The following is a 19,848-nucleotide window of genomic DNA, read 5'->3' on the forward strand; positions in this document are numbered from 1 at the left end:
TTTGCAAAGAGAAGCCTATTTAAGACCGAACGGTATACGTTAAAAGTTGGAGTTGAGAAGATTATTCTAACTGAAGTTTTAAAATTTCAACCAACTTGGCATCATTTTTTTTTCTTGTCTTTGCTGAGCCTAAGAATCAGTTGAGGACCTTTGCAAAACCCCAGTACCCACGTGGCCTTCCGCATTAATTAAATTGAACGCCTGGCCACAGGATCCCGATGCCCCTAGTGGAAACTACCGATCGAATGGATAAGAGAAAACAAATCTTTGTGGCTTAAAAAAATGATCATGCCATTAAAATATTTCAAATGCTTTAATTCTTTCCCCATGATCGAAGATTCCCGTAATTGCAACAACAGATCTACTGAGCAATAATTTATAAAGTGAGATACAGTACTAATAAAATTCCCCAAATTTAGACCTTAAGGTGATTATAAAACTGTCGACTACAGAAATAACGCAAACTAAAGTGTCTTCTTCCTTTTTTTTTAAGTATTCATTTATTTTTTGAGAGAGAGAGAGCAGGGGAGGGGCGGGGAGAGGGGGGCAGAGCACCCGAAGCGGGCTCTGCACCGACAGCAGTGAGCCTGACCGGGGTTCCATCTCCCGAACCTTGAGATCCGGACCTGAGCCGAAGTCGGACACTTAACCGACCGAGCCACCCAGGCGCCGCGACGATAGTGTCTTCTTGATACTCAGGACAGGTTGGCGTGTACACACAAAGATGGCAGAGGCGTGCTGTATGAGCCTGAGACGCGGACGACCTCTTAGGAAGCAGCAGAGAGCACCTAGAAGGACCTCGTTGAGTCTTGCGTTTCTCCCTGCCATCGGTGCGTGAGGTAGTACCTTCACTGCACGCACGCGCGCGCACACACACATCATCACTTCTTTGATTTGATTTTTTTAATGTTTATTTTTGGGAGAGAGAGAAAGAGAGACAGAGCACCGGAAGGCGAGGGGCAGAGAGAGAGGGAGACACAGAGTCCGGAGCGGGCTCCAGGCTCCGAGCTGCCGGCACCGAGCCCGACGCGGGGCTCGAACCCATGAACCGTGAGATCATGACTTGAGCCGAAGTCGGATGCTCAAGCAACTACGCCACCCAGGTGCCCCTCCATCGTCACTTTTAAAATGCTAAAGAACGCCAGCAAAACTTAACCTCCCACTCCCACCCCTGCCCCCTCCCCCCATAGCTGGCATGGAACTGGTAGGGCTGTGGTCCCATCCAGCAAGCCTGGTGCCTGTTGTAAAGCCTGTTGCCGGGTGAGTCAACACCCGGGCTCTGCAAGAATCCCTGTACACCCCAGAGCTGCTTTCTTCTAGAGAGGGAGGGAGGGGGTAGGGACCGAATGAGGGGATTTAGAAACCAGCCAAGGCATGGGGGAGGGGCCAGTCCGGTACGCCCTGGCGAAGTGACTCTTCCATCCCATCTGAAAAGTTCCGCTGCTGTGCCTTTTAGCTTTTCTTGCTTGCTTGCTGGGTCTTTAAAGGACAGTTACTGGTGCTGTTCAAACAGGCCAGGCCGGTGTCTGCTCACTCTGGAAGCCCTCAGTCCTCCCAGAGGCTGCCTCCCCATTCTCCTGGAGCCTGTTCCTCTCCGGAGTGAGGTTCCCTGCTAAGACAATGGTATCTGCTTCCACTCTGCCTGACCTAGGCGGGTAGAATTACCTAACAGCTCAGGCCAGTCCTTTGGGGGAACTAACCTCAGGCTTGTGTCCACCAGAGTTGTGTTTTGACAATGCCTCTTAGTCATTGGCGTGGTGAGTCTTGACAAAAGCCGAGCGAGAGACTGAAATAGGGGGCGTGCTTTCTGCTGTATTTCCCCCTCCCTTTCCTCCCGCTCCTCCTGTATTCTCATTTAATAACCTACATTATCCCCACTTTTGTGAATGCTCTCTTTACCTGTCTTGTTTTGCAAGGCCACAACAGTGGCGAGATCGTATCTTTCAAAATATACTTAAGGGTAGAAAGGAGAACAAGCTTAAGTAAATTCATCTCTCAAGACACCTCGTGTTTTCAGCCATCTGACTTCTAAATGTAGAATCCTACCCTGAGACCTGCCTGTGTTTTGAATGGGATGCGGGGCCTGGCCGAAACGTTGACTTGGCCTGTTTGTGTGTTTCTGCTGTTGAATGGAGGTAAACGTTCCGAAGGTTTCATGTATCTGAGCCTGTCAAAAAAAAAAAAAAAAAAAAATCCCAGAAAAGAAACCTAAAATGACTGATAATTGTGTGCAATTTTCATTTATTTCTGTCTCAGTAGGTGGGTATCTTTTTCTTCTTCACTCGCGAGCTGAATCCTTTGGCTGGAAAGGAACGAGCCCTAGGAAACAAGACTTACAAACATCTAATGGTCTCATGACTCACCTCACCTCACCTTTGTCATTGTTGACAAGCTTAGTGTTTTTTCTGCCTGGACCTGCCTGTAATTTGCCATAATCTTTCCACTGTCTTACAGGACTACCAGCCAGACTCCCAGAAATCATGTTGGTAGGGTCCCAGTCCTTCTCACCTGGGGGACCCAATGGGATCATCAGAAGCCAGTCCTTTGCGGGGTTCAGCGGCCTTCAGGAGAGGCGATCCAGGCAAGTCGTGTGCGGGTCTCTTCCGGGACGCAGCGCGAGAAGGACGTGAGCTCATGCCCTGGAGAGGCTCTGTGAGCACGCAGCCTTGTCAAAACACACACACACGTGCTATTTGAATCTCTTTCATGAAACAGACGTAATGCACCAAAAATTAAGGACCGTGGTTTCTTTTCTGTCATTTCAAATTCCTGCTGCAAAGCAGATGGCTGAGGATCTTGGACAAGCCAGCGGTATCTGTGCATAGCTTTCCCCACCCTCCCACTCCACGCCCCATGCAGCACATTCCCCACGGCATCCAGATTTGGGAGCCTGCGTTGGGTATAAAGTTACGCAGCCGGTAAAGACAGCATCTGCACATCAACTCTGGGAAGCAGATGTCATTCGGATACGGGCTTGGGAAGTTAGTCTTCCGCTTTCTCTGGAATCTCCCTTCATCTACGCCAGGACTTGGGGGAACACATGGGTAATGAAATAGGTAACATGGAGTAGGTCTGTCGTCGGTTTTTCTGACACAGCAGAGGTCTTACAGGCTCTCGGGCCCTTGTGCTCTGACCTGTCACATCCCCTTTGGTGTGCACGGTTGCAGCAGAGGAAAAGGCACGGGGCAGGCACCTGCCACACTCGGAGGTCACGGCTTTCCTGTTGACAGTGGGGTCAGTGAGGTTCTGGCCTCTTGGTCTCCTAATCGGATCGGTAGTTTGGGTCTAAGCTATCAGGTGTCCACTTTCCCACCGCACTCCCTGCCACTAATGTGACACTAAGTTTTATGTTCTACCTAAAGATAATTTACTCCATCAAAATCAAGCTGAAAACAAGCTATTGGCCCAGCTACATGGACTTTTTTTTTTTAATTTTTTTAATGTTTATTTATTTTTATTTATTTATTTATTTTTGAGAGAGACAGAGTGCAAGCCGGGAAAGGGCAGAAAGAGAGAGAGGGAGACACAGAATCCAAAGCAGGCTCCAGGCTCCGAGCTGTCAGCACAGAGCCCGCTGCAGGGCTCAAACCCACGAACTGTGAGATCATGACCTGAGCCGAAGTCAGATGCCCAACTGACTGAGCCACCCATGCGCCCCTGGACTTTTCTTTAATGCTGTCTGGAGTTAGCCACATGTTGTGCTTTTACCTTTATCTAAAAACTGTTCAGGGGCACCCGGAGGGCTCAGGCTGTTGAGCATCTGACTCTTGATCTTGGCTCAGGTCATGATCTCATGGTTCATGGGATCGAGCCTCGATTTGGGCTCTGCACTGACAGCATGGAACCTGCTTGGGATTCTCTGTCTCCCTCTCTCTCTGCCCCTCTTGCACACTTACTCTCTCTCTCTCTCTCAACAAACATTTAAAAACCAAAACTGTTCATTCACATCCTAGACGAATTTAGTAGACGTTCGTGCCCAAGGTTACGTAGCACACGTGTTTTTCCATTGGATTATATCCTTCTGCTTCCTCACTTCCTCGGAAGTGTTTGTCCTTGGCTTTCCATAAGATGTCAGTGGTGTGGCATGTTTCCACGCAGAGCACCGTACCTGACGGGCTAGCCAGGTAGCCTGTCCAGTTCAGGGCAATAAATCTGATAGTACATCTGCTGATAAACTAAACACAGGATGGCTCAGGTTGTGCATATATAAGGGACCGATACCTTCCCCGAAAGACACGAATACAAACACAAGATGATGAAAAAGGCATGTCTTTGCTCAAGTCCTTTTGGATGCTGAGACTCACAATCTCTTTTCTCTCTGCATAGATGTAACTCCTTTATCGAAAATCCCTCCGCTCTCAAGAAGCCTCAGGCCAAACTGAAGAAAATGCACAATTTAGGACACAAAAACAATAACCCTCCCAAAGAGCCTCAGCCTAAGAGGGTAGAAGAGGTCGTCAGAGCCTTGAAAAATGGACTTGAGTAAGAACATTGAACCAACAATACCCTAGAACGTTTCTCCTTTCTAAAGTCCTGGGGGAGGTGGGGGCACACAGCAAAGTCTTAGGAGATCATTTTAAAATGTCTATTTCTGTAATGATATTTCATTCTTGCACCGCAACCGAGGAAGCCTTAAATGAGCCCCAAACATGTGAAATATGTTGGGTTTCCACATCATATCCATGACATTGAAGGACATCTGAACTAGTGATGTGTTTAACTCAGCCTCGAATTGGAGTTCACTTAATTAAACAATGGTGGACAGACGTCTCCATTTTAGTGATTGCTGAGGAAGAGTTCTGAAACCTTCCCAAGTTGTTGTATTATGTCATATTGTGTCGTATATATTATATATATATTTATTATTATTATTATTATTATTATTATTATTATTATTATTTTCCCAGAATAAAATTTCCCTAGAGTGCAGGGTGCCCTATAGAGTCAGTGTTGTATTTAACTAGATAGAAATCTGGGAACCTGGACCCAGGACAGACTCCATAGGTGTTTTGCCCCTTCTCTCCCCATTGGTTTTTCTTTTTGGACTTTCAGCCTCACAGGGTTCTGCTCTTTAACCATCTGGATAGTACCAGAAGCAACTGCTGGAGCTTTCCAAAAGTTGAGAGATTGGGAAACACACAGCCTCTCTCCCACCGACTTTGCCCTCTGCAGAGCAGGAACCAGATTCTCAATCCCCTTCAGGAGGACAGGGTCAGCACCGGCACCAGATGTCACTCGCCAGGCACAGAGCTCACAGTGGTGTTTCCTGTTGTTTTTTGCAGCGAGTATCTGGAGGTTCACCAGACGGAGTTGGACAAGTTGACAGCTCAGTTAAAAGATATGAGAAGGAACTCTCGCCTGGTAGGTGTCGTGCAACCAGTAGGATGTTAACACAGTATTCCTTTTTATGGCTAAGTCCTTTTCTTTTTGTCCTGGATAGAAATGGGGAGATGGAGAAGGGTACGAGGACAAGGAAGAACCTTTAAGAAAAGCAGGTCATGGGGCGCCTGGGTGGCTCAGTTGCTTAAGTGTCCGACTCTTGGTTTCGGCTCAGATCACGATCTCAGTTTGTGGGTTTGAGCCCCACATTGAGCTCTGTGCTGACAGTGCAGAGCCTGCTTGGAATTCCTCTCTCTCCCTCCTTCTCTGCCCCTCCCTTGCTCTTTCTCTCCCTCAAAATATATAAATAAAACATTATAAAAGATAAAAATAGAAATATCTTTAAAAAAAATCAGATCCAAGGGGCAAAGTACTTACTGTCCGCTTCCTGATGCGTATTTGTGAAGGAGGTTATATTTCTTCTTAATGCTTTATTCTTGATATTTTTCAGTATTTTCCAAATATGTTTATGCAGGTAGACTTTATAATCAAGAAAAAATACTGGGGCACGTGGGTGGCTCAGCCGGTTAAGCATCCGACTTCAGCTCAGGTCATGATCTCACTGTTCATGAGTTCGAGCCCCACGGGGGACTCTGTGCTAACAGCTCAGAACCTGCTTGGGATTCTCTCTCCCTCTCTCTCCGCCCCTCGCCTGCTCATACTCTCTCTCCAAAATAAATAAACATTTAAAAGATATTTTAAAAAAAGAAAAAATACTAAACAACAGCCACAACCCCCTCTGCCCCTCTTCCCAGTAATATAAGGAAATGCAAAATTGGGGTTGTCCTAGCATATTGTTAGTGCAGAATTTGGAACCCAGAACCACTAAGAAAATAGTACAGTTCAGTGACGTCAACGAGGGAAAGGAAGGAGGCTCCAGCGGTGCCTGTTATGAGAAGCTGGAGGGGCCCCCATCCACTTTAGTTACATGTCCTCCTGCCCAAGATGTTTGTAGATGTCCTCTAGTCCAATGAATCTGTGAAGACTTGTCTGCTTGCAGAGGGGCCTCTAATCTATACACTACTTTATTTTATTTTTAATGTTTATTTTTGAGAGAGAAAGAAAGAGACAGAGCGTGAGCGGGGGAGGGTCAGAGAGAGAGGGAGACACAGAATCCGAAGCAGGCTCCAGGCTCCGAGCTGTCAGCACACGGCCCGAAGCTGACCTCAAACTCACAAACCGTGAGATCGTGACCTGAGCCAAAGTTGGATGCTTTAACCGACTGAGCCACCCAGGCACCCCTGTATACACTATTTTAAATGATTTTGTTCAGGGGCACCTGGGTGGCTCAGTGGGTTAAGATCTGACTTTTGGTTTTGGCTCAGGTCACGATCTTGGGTTCGTGAGTTCGAGCCCCGCATCAGGCTCCACTCTGACAGTGCGGAGCCTGCTTGGGATTCTCTCTCTCTCCCTCTCTCTCTGACCCTCCCCTGCTTGCGCTGTCTCTCTCTGTCTCTCTCTCTCAAAATAAATGAAATAAGCTTTAAAAAACGATTTAGTTCCGTTCTAAATGATCTTACACCAGAATGTCTCGAGGCTTCGGAAAGCCCAGGAAAAGTCTCCATATACTAGAGGGTCCAGCTGTGCGTGAACAGCCGCTCTCTTCTTCTGTTTTAGGAGATTTGCTACAAACTGTAGTGGTGTCCTTTTTTGAAGGCTTAGAGGTTAAAAGCTTTGTCGAAGCTAAGGATTTTATACCCTGGTGATGTTAGAGTATGAACTGCCCCATCTCTGTGGGGAGTGGCTCCTCATGGAATGGGCTTCTATGCCCTTGGCCATCCCCAATGGCAACAAATGTGTCTCCTTGGAGAACAATGGTGAATGGATGGAGGGGCTTCTGCCAGGACCTAGTGTCCCATAAAACCCCTCCCGAAGGGGCTGTGGGAATGGTGTACTGATTATGCTGTGATATTATGAGCACACAGGAAATGAACTTGCTTAAAAAAACATTTTGTGAAAAGCATATCACCGCCCTCCAGGACACCTCTTAAACACCAGTTTTATCTGTTTAAACAGGAAGGCAAGTATTCTTTTAACACATATATCACTGCCGCATTTTCTGTTAACTTTTTTTCTTTATTTTTTTTAATTTTTTTAATTTTTTTAATTTTTTTAATATTTTTTATTTTTTTATTTATTTTATTTTATTTTTTATTTTTTTTTATTTTTAACGTTTTTTATTTATTTTTGAGACAGAGAGAGACAGAGCATGAACGGGGGAGGGGCAGAGACAGAGGGAGACACAGAATCGGAAGCACGCTCCAGGCTCTGAGCCATCAGCCCAGAGCCCGACAAGGGGCTCGAACTCACGGACCGCGAGATCGTGACCTGAGCTGAAGTCGGACGCCCAACCGACTGAGCCACCCAGGCGCCCCTTCTTTATTTAAAAGTTAACATGGGGGCACTTGGGTGGCTCAGTCGGTTAAGCATCCGACTTCGGCTCAGGTCATGGTCTCACAGTTCATGGGTTTGAGCCCCGCATCGGGCTCTGTGCTGACAGCTCAGAGCCTGGAGCCTGTTTCAAATTCTGTGTCTCCCTCTCTCTCACTCTCTCTCGCTCTCTCTTGCTCTCTCTGCCCCTCCCCTGTTCATGCTCTGTCTCTATCAAAAAAATAAACATTAAAAAAATGAAAAGTTAACATGAATTTATGTGTTCCTCAATACGTAAGAGAGGAGAGCTAAAAGCAAGTGAAACCCTTAAAGCTCCCAGCATGCAGAGAGATTGGGGTGGAATTCTGGAGACACGAAGTATAAATAAATATTGGCTCTTAAAAGTACTCTTACCGCTATTTGAAATAACCCAGTAGAACTTGGCAGGTTTGATCATCATTTCACTGGTAATGCAGAAATGCAGACTAAACCCCTCTGTTCATATCAGTAACAATTTTGAGGAGAATAACTTTTAATCCCAACACTCCTTTTTTTTTTTTTTTTATTTTAGGGTGTCCTGTATGACCTAGACAAGGTAAGTTATCATTCTGTGCTGAGAGTTGCTGGAAAATAAGCACTGAATCTTTGAATAGAGGTCAGTGATGTCCTCTTAGGCATAACAAGACCTCAGAGAACTGAGGATTTTTCTAAGCCTAGAAAAAGTCATGCTTTTCTCTAATGAGGGGGTACCATCATGTAGCTCCAATGCCGTCTTTAAGGTCACTTCCATAAAAGTGCCACCTGGTTGGAGGGTTCTCGGTGTGCTGATGAGTTTCAGGACTTCCCAGGTATTTAAGCACCTTACCTGTGCCCCTTCTAAATATGGACTATACTGTTTCATCAAGCCAAAGACGTCCTTGATTGGAAAATACACTGGTATTTTATATGCGCCTAAGAGGGAAAAAAGTGATTCCAGTTAAATCCTGGCACCATTTTTTTTCTTTTCACTTAAAATTTGTATTGTATGCCTCAGGACAAAGCCCTTCGAGCTTTCTTTTCGTTGTAGATTTTGTTTTTGTTTCTTTCAATATGCTGCTGTCCCCTTCCCATGCCTTTCTGTAGATGCAGAGAAAGTTTTAATGCTGAATCATGGTATGATGGTTTTTTTGAAGACATTTTAAAGGGTAATTAAATTGAATGCGTGTAATAACAGTATTTATAACTCAAACGAAGGGATGGCACATAGAACCACTGTGATTATCTGTGAGTGTGCACCGGCAGTAGGGATTGTAAAATGCACCCCCGTTTCAGAGACACTAAAAGGCAGGGGGGTGAGTTCATCTTAGAGGTGATAGAATGGAGGGATTGAGGTCTAGCCCAACATGATACCGTCCTGCCAGAGACCCAGTGAGTTCCATTTGATTGGCTTCCCTCGATGTTCCACATAACGATTCCAATAACCAGCTCGAGTTCATCTGTCGGAATATTTATTCCATGTTTCAGAAAATACTTCCCGAATTGTTCATAGAGAGTCTCTGAAATAGCCAAGATTGGAAGAAAGGGGGGAGGGTTCGCATTTTCTGGTACTTCTGAGTAGGAGAGCGGGGAGAAGATATTCCTGCCAGTCTAGATGGGTTAAACTGTAAATGGCTGCATTTTTTTTCAAACTTCTTCTTTTATTTCCAGCAAATTAAAACGATTGAAAGATACATGAGACGCCTGGAGTTTCACATCAGTAAGGTAATGGAAGTTCCTGTTGTCTTGCTTCTGTGTTTCCGTTCTCAGTCACTAATCACTACGCCTTGGGCCTAAGCGTGGCGTCTGGTCCGTGGACAATTTCTTACCTAATTGACTCCTAGCAGTTAAGTCTTCCAACAGGCAGTAAAGATGGAGACAAACAAGACTTAGGAGCCTGACAGTCCGGCATAGTACCGACCCTACTCAGTTCAACAGACATTAAGTGCTTCCCGTGAGGCACCCACAGTGCCTCCTGCTGGGCTTTTAGTCTCCACGTAGTCTTGGTAAAGACTGAACCAAACGGACCTAGGAGAAACTTCACGCTTGCGAAACTTGACCTCTGGGCACGCATACAACTCGGTACCCCGGAAACTTCTTCGTGAAGGCCGTAGAAGTACTTACGGACGCTTCCATGTACCTCTCTAACTCTGTCGAGCGCCCAGTTCCTTCTGCCCTTCCTCGCATGACCTCTTCATCTTTGTCGCCCGCATAGATGGGGGCCATTTTGCCAGGCTCCCTGACACCCAGCCCTGAACCCTACAGATACTTCACTGATGGTCCAGCCAGACTTCTGTGGGGTGGGACTTTGTCACCCCTTGTTCTGAACACTTAAGAGAGTTACCGGGACAGCCTGGAAATATTTCCCTTTGGGAGCCGCTAAATCACACCAGTGGCTATTCCTGTCTGCATCCCCGCGTGGCAGAGGAGACTCTTCCAAGTACGGAGACTGGACGCTTCAGCCGATCTCTGTGCTAGGAGTCAGAAGCCCTGGATTCCAGGCGTGTACTCTCTGGCCTCTATCACCTACGTGGACCTGAGTGTTCCACTCTGTGAAATGGGGCTGGGAGGTGCACGTGTTCGATCTAAATGACCCTAAGAGTTCCTTCATTTTAAAATTCTGTGATGATTTATGCGCACGTAAGCACGCGTATCTATAACTGCCTTTGTGCGTTCCCACTCTGACAAATCCCTTTTCCCTCCGCAAATCTGAAACCGCTCCAATTTCTGTTAATAAATAAAACAATGACATCCATCAGAAGGTATCCGTGTGGCCGGCAAGTGTTGGCAGATTGAAACCCAGCAAGAAGGCACAACCCTGCATTAGGTAGGAGTGAATTTATCCATCTTGTATCCATCGTTGTTAAACACAACAATCCCGGCGGCTGTTAAAGGTTGGTAGCAGTCTGTTTGCAACACCTATATACAGCATGCCTCACAAATTATAGTCAACCGAGTGAGTCAGTCCGTTTATTTGATGAGAGCCGCTGCTGACTTAGAGTCGAGACAGATGCTTGCCTACAGACGGGCCCGTTTCCACTAAGGTGAGTACGTGGTAACCCTTTATCCTAAAGGTGAACTCCATTTGGCCAGGATAGGTTGATATTGAAATGAAAACGAAGAATTAACTTATCTGTAAATGCAAAGTAGTGGACTACATCATCAGGGCTAAACCAGCACCCCGCCAGCAGCTTCCTTGTAGACGGGATTACAGACTCGGAGTTTTTGGCAAACCCGGCCACGGTGGGGGGAAAGGTTGAAGGCGCAGGCTTCCAGGGGATTACCTGGGTACAACCGCCTGACCTGCGCTGGAAGAGGTATCAGCTCTTGCGTTTCTAAGAGTTTCGTGGGGACCTCCCGCGTCAGAACGATCTGCAGCGTTTATTTAAAACTTCAGATGCCCAGCCCAGCCCTAACCTCCTGAATCAGCATCTCAGAGTGGGGCCTGGCCATCAGCATGGTAATGAGCTCACCAAGTAAGGCTGAGTTTAACTTTTAAGTATGGGAACCACCTTCTGTGCCGGTCACCAGCCCAACGATTTTACCGGCACATCACCACCCCTGAGTCTTAGGTCTCCCCCTTAATCAGGCACGAATCCATCGGCCCCAAAGATGAAAGGCTGCTTCCCGGAGTCTGGCAATTGCTCTCAGCAGAGCGCAGTGAACTGTTGAAGAGCGACAGAGAATCCTGTAACCAGAGAATAATTTGCAATCTCTTAACGTTCATCTTCTAAGCTGAGTGTGATGACGTCTAATGTAGAGACCGCAACTGGGGAAAACCACGCCACTGGCGGGTCCTACTGATGCTTTTTAGCGAGCGCCCCAAAACTCGCCTTCAGAACCAAAGAGGAATCTTCAGCTCCAAAACCCATGACATTTACCTCGACCGTCTTCTGGCTCTGTAGCTTTTTGAGGCAGTGAAGTGCGTACAGAAAGGAAAACAAGTTGTCCGAGGCAGGCTTCCTGGTCTCATGGATTTCCTTTGCTTCTGCTCACGCCTGGTGCTAGTGTCCTTTTAATCTGCCTGCAAGCTGTTGTAGTTAACTGGGTAGCGTGTGGATAATGGAGGAGAGTCCAAGCCTGTGCACCTACACGTGACCGGCAATAACGAGGTTCTCTCGGTGTAGGCACGTTTGGAGATGGCCTGTGCTGTGGGGGCTGCCCTCTCCTGCTCAGGATGTTGAGTATCCATGGCCTCTATACCTACCAGATAGCAGTAGCACCTCTCAGCTGTGCCACGGGAAAAAAAAACGGCCCCAGCTTTTGCCGAATGTCCCCTGGGTGTCAAAACAGCCTTGGGTTGATTGAACATCACTGCCTTAGAGGCATCAAGTGATTATCAGGCTTATAGAATGAGTATGGTTGATAGTCATTTGCAGAAGGTTTATTATCATCTAGAGGCATAGGTGTAGAGGTGTAGGAGGAAAATGCTCACGTCTATTGTGAGGCTCTTTATTGGAAATGATTTTTGTAAAATCTTGGCTCAATTTTTTTAAAATTTTTTTAATGTTTATTTATTTTTGAGAGACAGAGAGAGATAGAGCATGAGTGGGGGAGGGTCAGAGAGAGAGGGAGACGCAGAATCGGAAGCAGGCTCCAGGTTCTGAGCTGTCAGCACAGAGCGCGACGTGGGGCTCAAACCCAAGGACCGCGAGATCATGACCTGAGCCGAAGTCGGACGCTTAAGCGACTGAGCCACCCAGGCACCCCTCAATTTCTTTTTTTTTTTAATTGATAAATTTACATGTGTGGATATCACCTTGTGACAGTCCTCTTAAAATAAAGTGATAATAGCCTCATATAAACGCTTCCAGCGTTTTTTTGCTTATGAAGAAGACTCCTGCCTTCGTTATCCAGTACGCATCTCACACAGCCACCGATGTTCAGCTCATTTCCATTTTGTGCCATTTGAAAAGACAGCTCAGATTAAAATCTGCTTCAAAATGGAAAATGGATCCCAGTGGCTAAAACAAAAACGATTGGTCTCTGTCTGAAAGGATGACGCTTCTGCCAAGAGTCCCCTTGTTGAGGTCGGAAACGTAAATACCTTAAGCACGTAGCCATGGCCTATGTAACTTCTTCCAAGTGAGATGAAATGTTTACACCCCTTGTGTGCCCTCTTGTGATTCCGACAGGTGGACGAACTCTACGAAGCTTACTGTATCCAAAGACGCCTCCAAGACGGTGCCAGCAAAATGAAGCAAGCCTTCGCAGCCTCCCCAGCCAGTAGAGCTGCCCGGGAGAGTCTGTCCGAGATCAGTCGCAGCTACAGGGAGTACACGGAGGTACGCGCAGGTCTTCTCAGCAGCTTAAGTCCCCCCCAGGCCCCCCACCCCGGGATTGTCAGAATCGCTGGTCACCGCCAGCAACAAGGGAGCGGCAGCCTCTGGCCCCATGCTACTGTTCAGGGAGATGTTTTACTGTTGGCCTCTCTCGCGTTGGTTTGAGGCTGTCCGTGGAATTATTTAAGATGACTGCTGGGTAGTTTGCCCAGTTGTATTTTTGTTCAGAGTCTTCATTAGACCCCGCAGCCTTTATTGGCTTTTCTCAGTCCCCGAACATCGCCTGTCAGACACCCGTTTCCTAGTGCCTTGGAACATGCTTGCTCACAAGCTTGTAAAACCCTAAGACTGTAGATTCTACGAAGCCATTCGCTCTTGTGTGCTCGTGCTGCCTTGTACTCTTTGCACACGTAGGCTGCAAACGCTTGTCGGAAATTTCAGTGAATGCTCAAGTCAGCCGCGATGCCCTGGTTTTTGACATTTAAGTGCGCTTCCAAATTTTCTAGCGTGTGGTCGAATCTGGCTTTATTCCTGGAAGTCGAACAGACCCGGTGGGTAAGATGGCTTCCCTGGATGTTGGGTATCGCTAAGCCTCCTGCCCAGGATTATTTTATTGTAAGGAAGTTCCCTTCTATCTTAAAGGAGGCAAGATAAAGAACCCTGAGCAGAAGTGTGCTCTCCTGGCTTCTGTCTCTGAGGCTCAAACATATGACACAGGGAGATCTTCAGTCCTCCTGGGGTCACCTGATACCAAGTGTCTTTGATGAAAGCTGAATTATTAAAGCAGCTTGTCTCACTAGCCCGTGAGTCTGCTCACCGATCGAATTCCATGAATGAAGTCATCAGCCCCATGAGGGTCTGCTGGACAGTTCCCAGAGCGGAGCGTCTGTCACAACCCTGCGGCGGGAGGGACCTCACGGGTCACTTTGTATGGCCATTCAAGCTGTGCCTCTGGTCGGAACCGTTAGTCCCTTTCCGTGGTCTGAAATGGGCTTCTTTACCCATGTTCCCCTTTCAGAACAACGCTTTTTAAATGCATGAAATAAAATACAAAGAATCCAGGAATTCAAAAGAAACCAATTATCCTGAAACAGATATTTCAATATTAGCCGTCCAGTTGTCAAAATACCTTAAAAAGCAAAATATTTTGATTATCATGCTATGCTTTGGTTCTGCCGCTTTATTAGCACATCAACGTTAAGTTATAAGATCTAGCAGTGTCTCTACTTGTTTAAAGTTATAAGATTTTAAAGCAGCAAAAAGTATAAATGATTTTTCAAGGTACCTAGAACAAATGATGTGACCAGGAACATGCCTGTGATTTCTGTCCGTGTCAGAGTCACAGGTACTGGTCATACTGCTGGGGCTTCCTTTCTACATTTGTGACACTTCAACACGATAAGTTTCAATTAGAGGTTGGGAAACAGCGGAGGGTTTCTTTTCCTTGTCCAAGTTGGTGAACCCAGGGGTTGAGGATCTCTGGCTTAGAAGTAGCCCAGCCCTAGTTCATGAGACCACCTTTCTCCATATTCATGACATCAAAAGAGCAGTTATAGAGATCGTTCAGAGTCCACGAGCAGATAACGGACCGGCAGGAGCTTCCTGTCCTGGAACATTTGCTAGCCGTTTTGGAAACACCTGCCCTTGGTCAAGTGCCAAAACATGGCATCACAGTCTGCTCGCAAATTCAAAGATGTAGATTACAATTTCAGCAAGAGGGACTTCTGCCTTAGAGAAGAAAGTGTCGGATTGCTGCAGGGCCCTACCTCACTTGACATCAGGTGGGTTTGTGTCTTCCCAGAACTGCAAAGCCAGGATTTGATAGCAAAGAATGTTTAGGGCAAGAAGGCTCTGGATGCTTCCGCAGGTGCAGCCACGTTCATCAGTCGCTGCACGGGCGAGATGGAAGCAAATCCTGTCCACAGAGGTCTTCAGCCGCTAGACTAGCTGGCCCCAAGGTTTTTTTGAGGACACTGGTGCCAATCCTGGCTTGCATGATAACATCACTGGCCTTTTTGGAGAGTGTAACGTGTTCTTTCACAGAAACGCACGATGCTCTAAGAAAAGAGGTTTATAATACCGAGGGTTTGCTTTCAAAGCTTTCGAGCAGCACAGAGCTCAGACTTCAGGAAGTTTCCCCCAGGTTTGCGAAGCTGTTTCAGGCACTAAGAGCTTACAAGGGGAAAGACAATGCCATTCTCTTTGCGTCCCATTCAGGCACCAGTTCAGAAGAGTGATCTTTTGGGGCAGAACAAAGGAACAAGTAGGAGAAGCAGTAGCCTTACAGATCAGTCCTGAAGTCCTCAGCAAACAAAATGTAAAGGGAGCCATCCCTGTCAGCACCCTGGGCTGGCCCTCCCCACCCCCACCCTCCCTCCCATCGTGGAGGCTGACTGCTGAGGGGGAAGCCTGCAGGTGCCCCCGCCTGGGGGAGGGGGCGGGCATGGGCACCGCTGCTTCCTGCAGCCGAGGTGGTCTCCGGAGCTTAAGCTGGTCGACCTGCAGAGGGGCCCCGTGGGGAGAGCCCCCCCGCCAGGGTGCTTTTCCTTTTCTGATCTCCAGTGGCTCTGTTTGGGTCATCAGATACTGAGAAGGCAGGGTGGGGGCAATGACGAGTCTAACCACACGCTGAGATAGTGTCCCTTCTTCTGCCTTCAGTGTCCCCTCAACTCCAGAGTCAGCAGAGGACTCTCGTCACACCCAGGAATCACTTCCGGGCACCTCAGGAGCCCCGCGTCACTCATAGAGCACAGTGCTATTTTTGCCCCCCCCCCCCCCTTTTCATTAAGAAAAATTCCCAGTCGACAGAACAGTCAAGACTAGCGTAATAAACACCATCTACCTTTACGGAGGTTGACCAGTTGGTAACAGTTTGCCCCGTTTGGTTTCCTTCTCTCACATAGGCCCAATTTTTTCTTTTTCTTTTCTTTTTTTTTTCTTGTTGAGTCATTTGACAGTCAGTAGTAGACATTATGACACTTTACAGTAAGTATTTCAGCGCCGATCCCATAATGGCAACCCGTGTAATCTGTGTATCCCTTGCACAAACACACAGCATTGTCACAAGTAAGAAAATTAATCCACTCAACAGAGTTATCAAAGAGCCTGTGCATTTCCAGACGTCCCCTATTTGGTCCAGTAATGTCTTTTCTGTCTTAGTTTATTGTCCTTCGAATCAGGATGCAATGAAAGTCAACAGGTCGCATCTGGTTGTTATGTCTCTTTAGCCTCTTTTGTCTAGAACTTCTTCCCCCCACCCCCCAACATGGACCCTACATAGAATCCGGGCCAGTTCTTCCAGCATGTCATGTTCTGGATTCGTCTGTCCATGGCATAATTTGATGACATAACTGATGTGCCATCTGAAGGCAACACAGCAAGGCTCCTGTTGCAGTAGGTCCCGGAGTCAGCAACGTAACGGCCTTGATCTTCTCCATTTAGGAGAAGACTGCTTTCCTGCTTATCTAGCATCCCAGTCCTCGTTGTTGCGCATGGAAATAATTGAACTTGTTCTGGGCTCTGAATTTCCCGTGCACCATTTTGTCGAGCAGGCTTCTCCGGCAGTGCTGGAGACTTCCAGGAGTCTCCTGGAATCCAAGCACTAGTTACTTGTTTGCGGCCGAGAGAACGTCGTGCGGCTTGAGCTGTTGTGGGAGAGAAGCCTAGGTCTGATGCCACTCTTTTGTACTGTCCACAGAACATGTGTGCCATTGAAGCAGAGCTGGAGAATCTGCTGGGGGAGTTCTCCATCAAGATGAAAGGTACTCGGGGCACCTGGGGGGCTCAGTCAGTTATGTGTCTGACTCTTGATCTCAACTCAGGTCATGATCTCACGGTTCATGGGTTCGAGTCCCATGTCAGGCTCAGTGCTGATAGCAGAGATTGCTTGGGATTCTGCGTCTCCCTCTCTCTCTGCCCCTCCCCTGGTCACGCTCTGTCTCTCTCTCTCTCTCTCTCTCTCAAAATAAATAAACTAAAAAAAAAGATGAAAGGTATTTTTCCCCCACAGAGAGTCAGGAGCCATCTCCACAGACAGAGCTCACACTATTTTTATTTTTCTTGCAAAGGCACTGTGCCGCCACCTTTACCCCTTCCCATTTATGTTAATGTATTGATGTTCCAGAACCTTCTGGTCCTAAGACTCGCCTGCATCCTTGAATCTTTATTATGGCAGAATCTCAGACATACACAAAAGTGAAGAGAATTTACAGCGAGCCCCATATCACCTAGATTTAATAATTAGTAAGATTTTGCCACATTTGCTTCATTTGGTTTTTTCCTTTGATGATGTGTAGCCCAGATATGAGTCTGCCTGTATATATTTCAATACGCATCCCTTAAAGAATAGGGACATCTTGGGGTGCCTTGGTGGCTCGCTTGGTTAAGCATCCGACTTGAGCTCAGGTCATGATCTCATGGTCTGTGAGTTCGAGCCCCATGTTGGGCTCTGTGCTGACAGCTCAGAGCCTGGAGCCTGCTTCCGATTCTGTGTCTCCCTCTCCCTCTGCTCCTCCCCCACTCATGCTCTGTCTCTCTCTGTCTCTCAAAAATAAATAAAAACGTAAAAAAAAAATTTTTTTAAAAAGAATAGGGACATCTTCTCCCATAACCACAATGCCCAGTATTATCATGTCTAATGAAACGAACATGCCTTTGTTACTAATCTGTTCCCTGATCCAAGTTTCCCAGTTGTCTCAAAAATGCTTTGTATGGTTGGTATGTTGCCATCGGGATCCACATGAGGTCCAGGCATCGTAAGTGGTCATTCGGTGTCTCTCTTAGGCTTGCTATCACCTAACACAGACCCTTCCCATTTTCTTCCTACCGTCAACTTGGCATAGAAACCGTTGTATAGAGTATCCCACACCTCGATTTGTCTTCTGGCTTCTCTGTGGTGTTACTTCAGTTACTCCTTTGCACTCATGTTTTCTGTAAACTACCCACCGGTTACTTCCTTTTATTCATCTCTAGTGTTAAACCCACAGAGGTCTCTGCGTTTTCCTCTTTTTCCCAGTGCGTCTGTGGTGTTTGCTCTGGAAAGTTCCAACCTAGAAGCATGATGGGGTTATATTTGTAGCGCGGCATCTTCAGAACAAACAAGGCGTGCCCGCTGTAGCAGACGGAGCATCGCCCGGGCCTCGCGGGCAGGGCTCTCAGATCAGCAGCGGCAAATCCGTTGAGTCTTGAGTTTGGGCCCATTGACTGCAGCCTCGAGGGCTGGGCGCAGGCGGTTCCGGTCCTCGGGTTTCATCGGCAGCCTGATCCCTGGCTTGTTGCTAATGGGAACTTAATCACCCTCTTGCCTACTTTTTGCAGTGAAGGGAGTAGAGAAGGGGTACTTTTTCAAGTGTTCAACAGGAGACTTTCGTTTTAGAATCTGTCATTTAAGTCTGCAGGGCACTGTTTGTGTCCAACACCAGGCCCCCCGTGACAGCACGAGAGCCGCTCTGCATGTTTATTGCTGGAGTAACAGTGACCTTGACCTTCAGTGTCTGCAATGGCTGCATTCTTCTCTTGGGCAGGCCTGAGAGTGAACTGGTTTGGGATTTGGTGTTAAATCTCAACACCGGCGGTACCACCGAGGTGGGGCATCCATGGCCTTTCAGTTTTCCGTTTCTTGTCTTCATGTTGGGTCCTCACGAGAGTCAGAGGTTCCAAAACCGCTCAGGCCCTGCCCCAGACCCAGCAAGTCGGGGGTGGGGGGGGTGGCAAGATTTTTTAAGACTCTCAGGATGGTTTCAGCAGCAGCCTGATTCTGGAAGACAGTTGCCCTGAATCAGTGTTTAGCAGCAAGCACTTCCCTCTCCTTTCCCTCGATGCTCAGTCACCATCTGTGCAGACTAGTCTGTCTCTCACTGAGAGAAACTCGGGCAGCACATCTTCCCGCTGTCCCAGGTTTCCCCTATTTCTGGTGCTCACGGCTCTCCAGGGCACCCATCACTGGTGAGGTGATAACTCCCCCCATTTTATTGGCAGGAAGTGGGCATTCAGTGACTTGTCCTAGTACCCACTAAGTTGGAGTCAAACTTGACACTGAATTCCAGGCCTCTCCCAGTCCCATGCTCAGTCCCATATGAGGAGGACTGCAGTTTAAGAGAGCAAAGCAGACGCTATAAACTGTGGCTCAGAGCATGGCCTTTCACTTCCCTAATCTGACATGAAAACTCAGAAACTACAACTAGGAAGCCTTTCAAGGGTAACACCGGCACGGAAATCTTCCTTTCTTTTGATAAAGGGAAGCGTCCTCACACTGCCGAGAAGTCTTATGTCTTTACCATCAGCTACTTTCTTATCTGTTATTCCTTCTGGTAAAACATAACTACCCCAACAAACATATTGACATAAACTGAGGATATTTCATAATATTTTCAGACCTGGTAACCCGACTTCCTCCTGCCACACCCTTCCACACTTCCCTTTTTGCCCCACCCAACGTGAAGAAAACAACCATTTTGGGTGTGTGTGTGTGTGTGTGTGTGTGGCAGTGGGGGTGTGGCTGGATCGATGATAAAAACAACTGATCAAACACTTAGGGAGCCCCTGCTTTTGGCCACGCCCTACACTGCCTCCCGATGCGTGGCCCCAGGTCTGAGTTCCACACATCCACTGGAGAAGATGGAGGTGTGAGCCAGAGGTATGAGCCAGCGTGTTCTCATTCAGTGGAACGAATCACCTGCTGGACCAGTGGGGAGGCTGGATTATCTCAGAAGCCTGGGGGGGTGGGGGGAGAAGGGTGCCACTCACCTGTCTTGGGGGACGGAAGCAGGGAGGAAGGAGGAAGGCTCCCCAGTGTCACCTCTGA

At 47.5% G+C, this 19,848-nt stretch overlaps 1 protein-coding gene across 10 annotated transcripts in view; it reads left to right on the forward strand.

The window, feature by feature from the left end:
* The window catches only part of RIPOR2 (RHO family interacting cell polarization regulator 2), a 228,928-nt gene that overhangs the window by 164,355 nt on the left and 44,725 nt on the right, over window positions 1-19,848 (forward strand). For all 10 annotated transcript variants that reach the window (XM_042937755.1, XM_042937747.1, XM_042937748.1 and 7 more), the window contains 7 exons: window positions 2,455-2,581; window positions 4,327-4,482; window positions 5,283-5,361; window positions 8,321-8,344; window positions 9,436-9,489; window positions 12,900-13,049; window positions 16,744-16,807. In XM_042937755.1, the coding sequence (XP_042793689.1) occupies window positions 2,455-2,581; window positions 4,327-4,482; window positions 5,283-5,361; window positions 8,321-8,344; window positions 9,436-9,489; window positions 12,900-13,049; window positions 16,744-16,807 (654 nt within the window). Of the gene's footprint in view, window positions 1-2,454; window positions 2,582-4,326; window positions 4,483-5,282; window positions 5,362-8,320; window positions 8,345-9,435; window positions 9,490-12,899; window positions 13,050-16,743; window positions 16,808-19,848 lie in introns of those variants that run through there.

Source organism: Panthera leo, chromosome B2 (assembly GCF_018350215.1).
Source record: "Panthera leo isolate Ple1 chromosome B2, P.leo_Ple1_pat1.1, whole genome shotgun sequence".
Lineage (NCBI taxonomy): Eukaryota > Metazoa > Chordata > Mammalia > Carnivora > Felidae > Panthera > Panthera leo.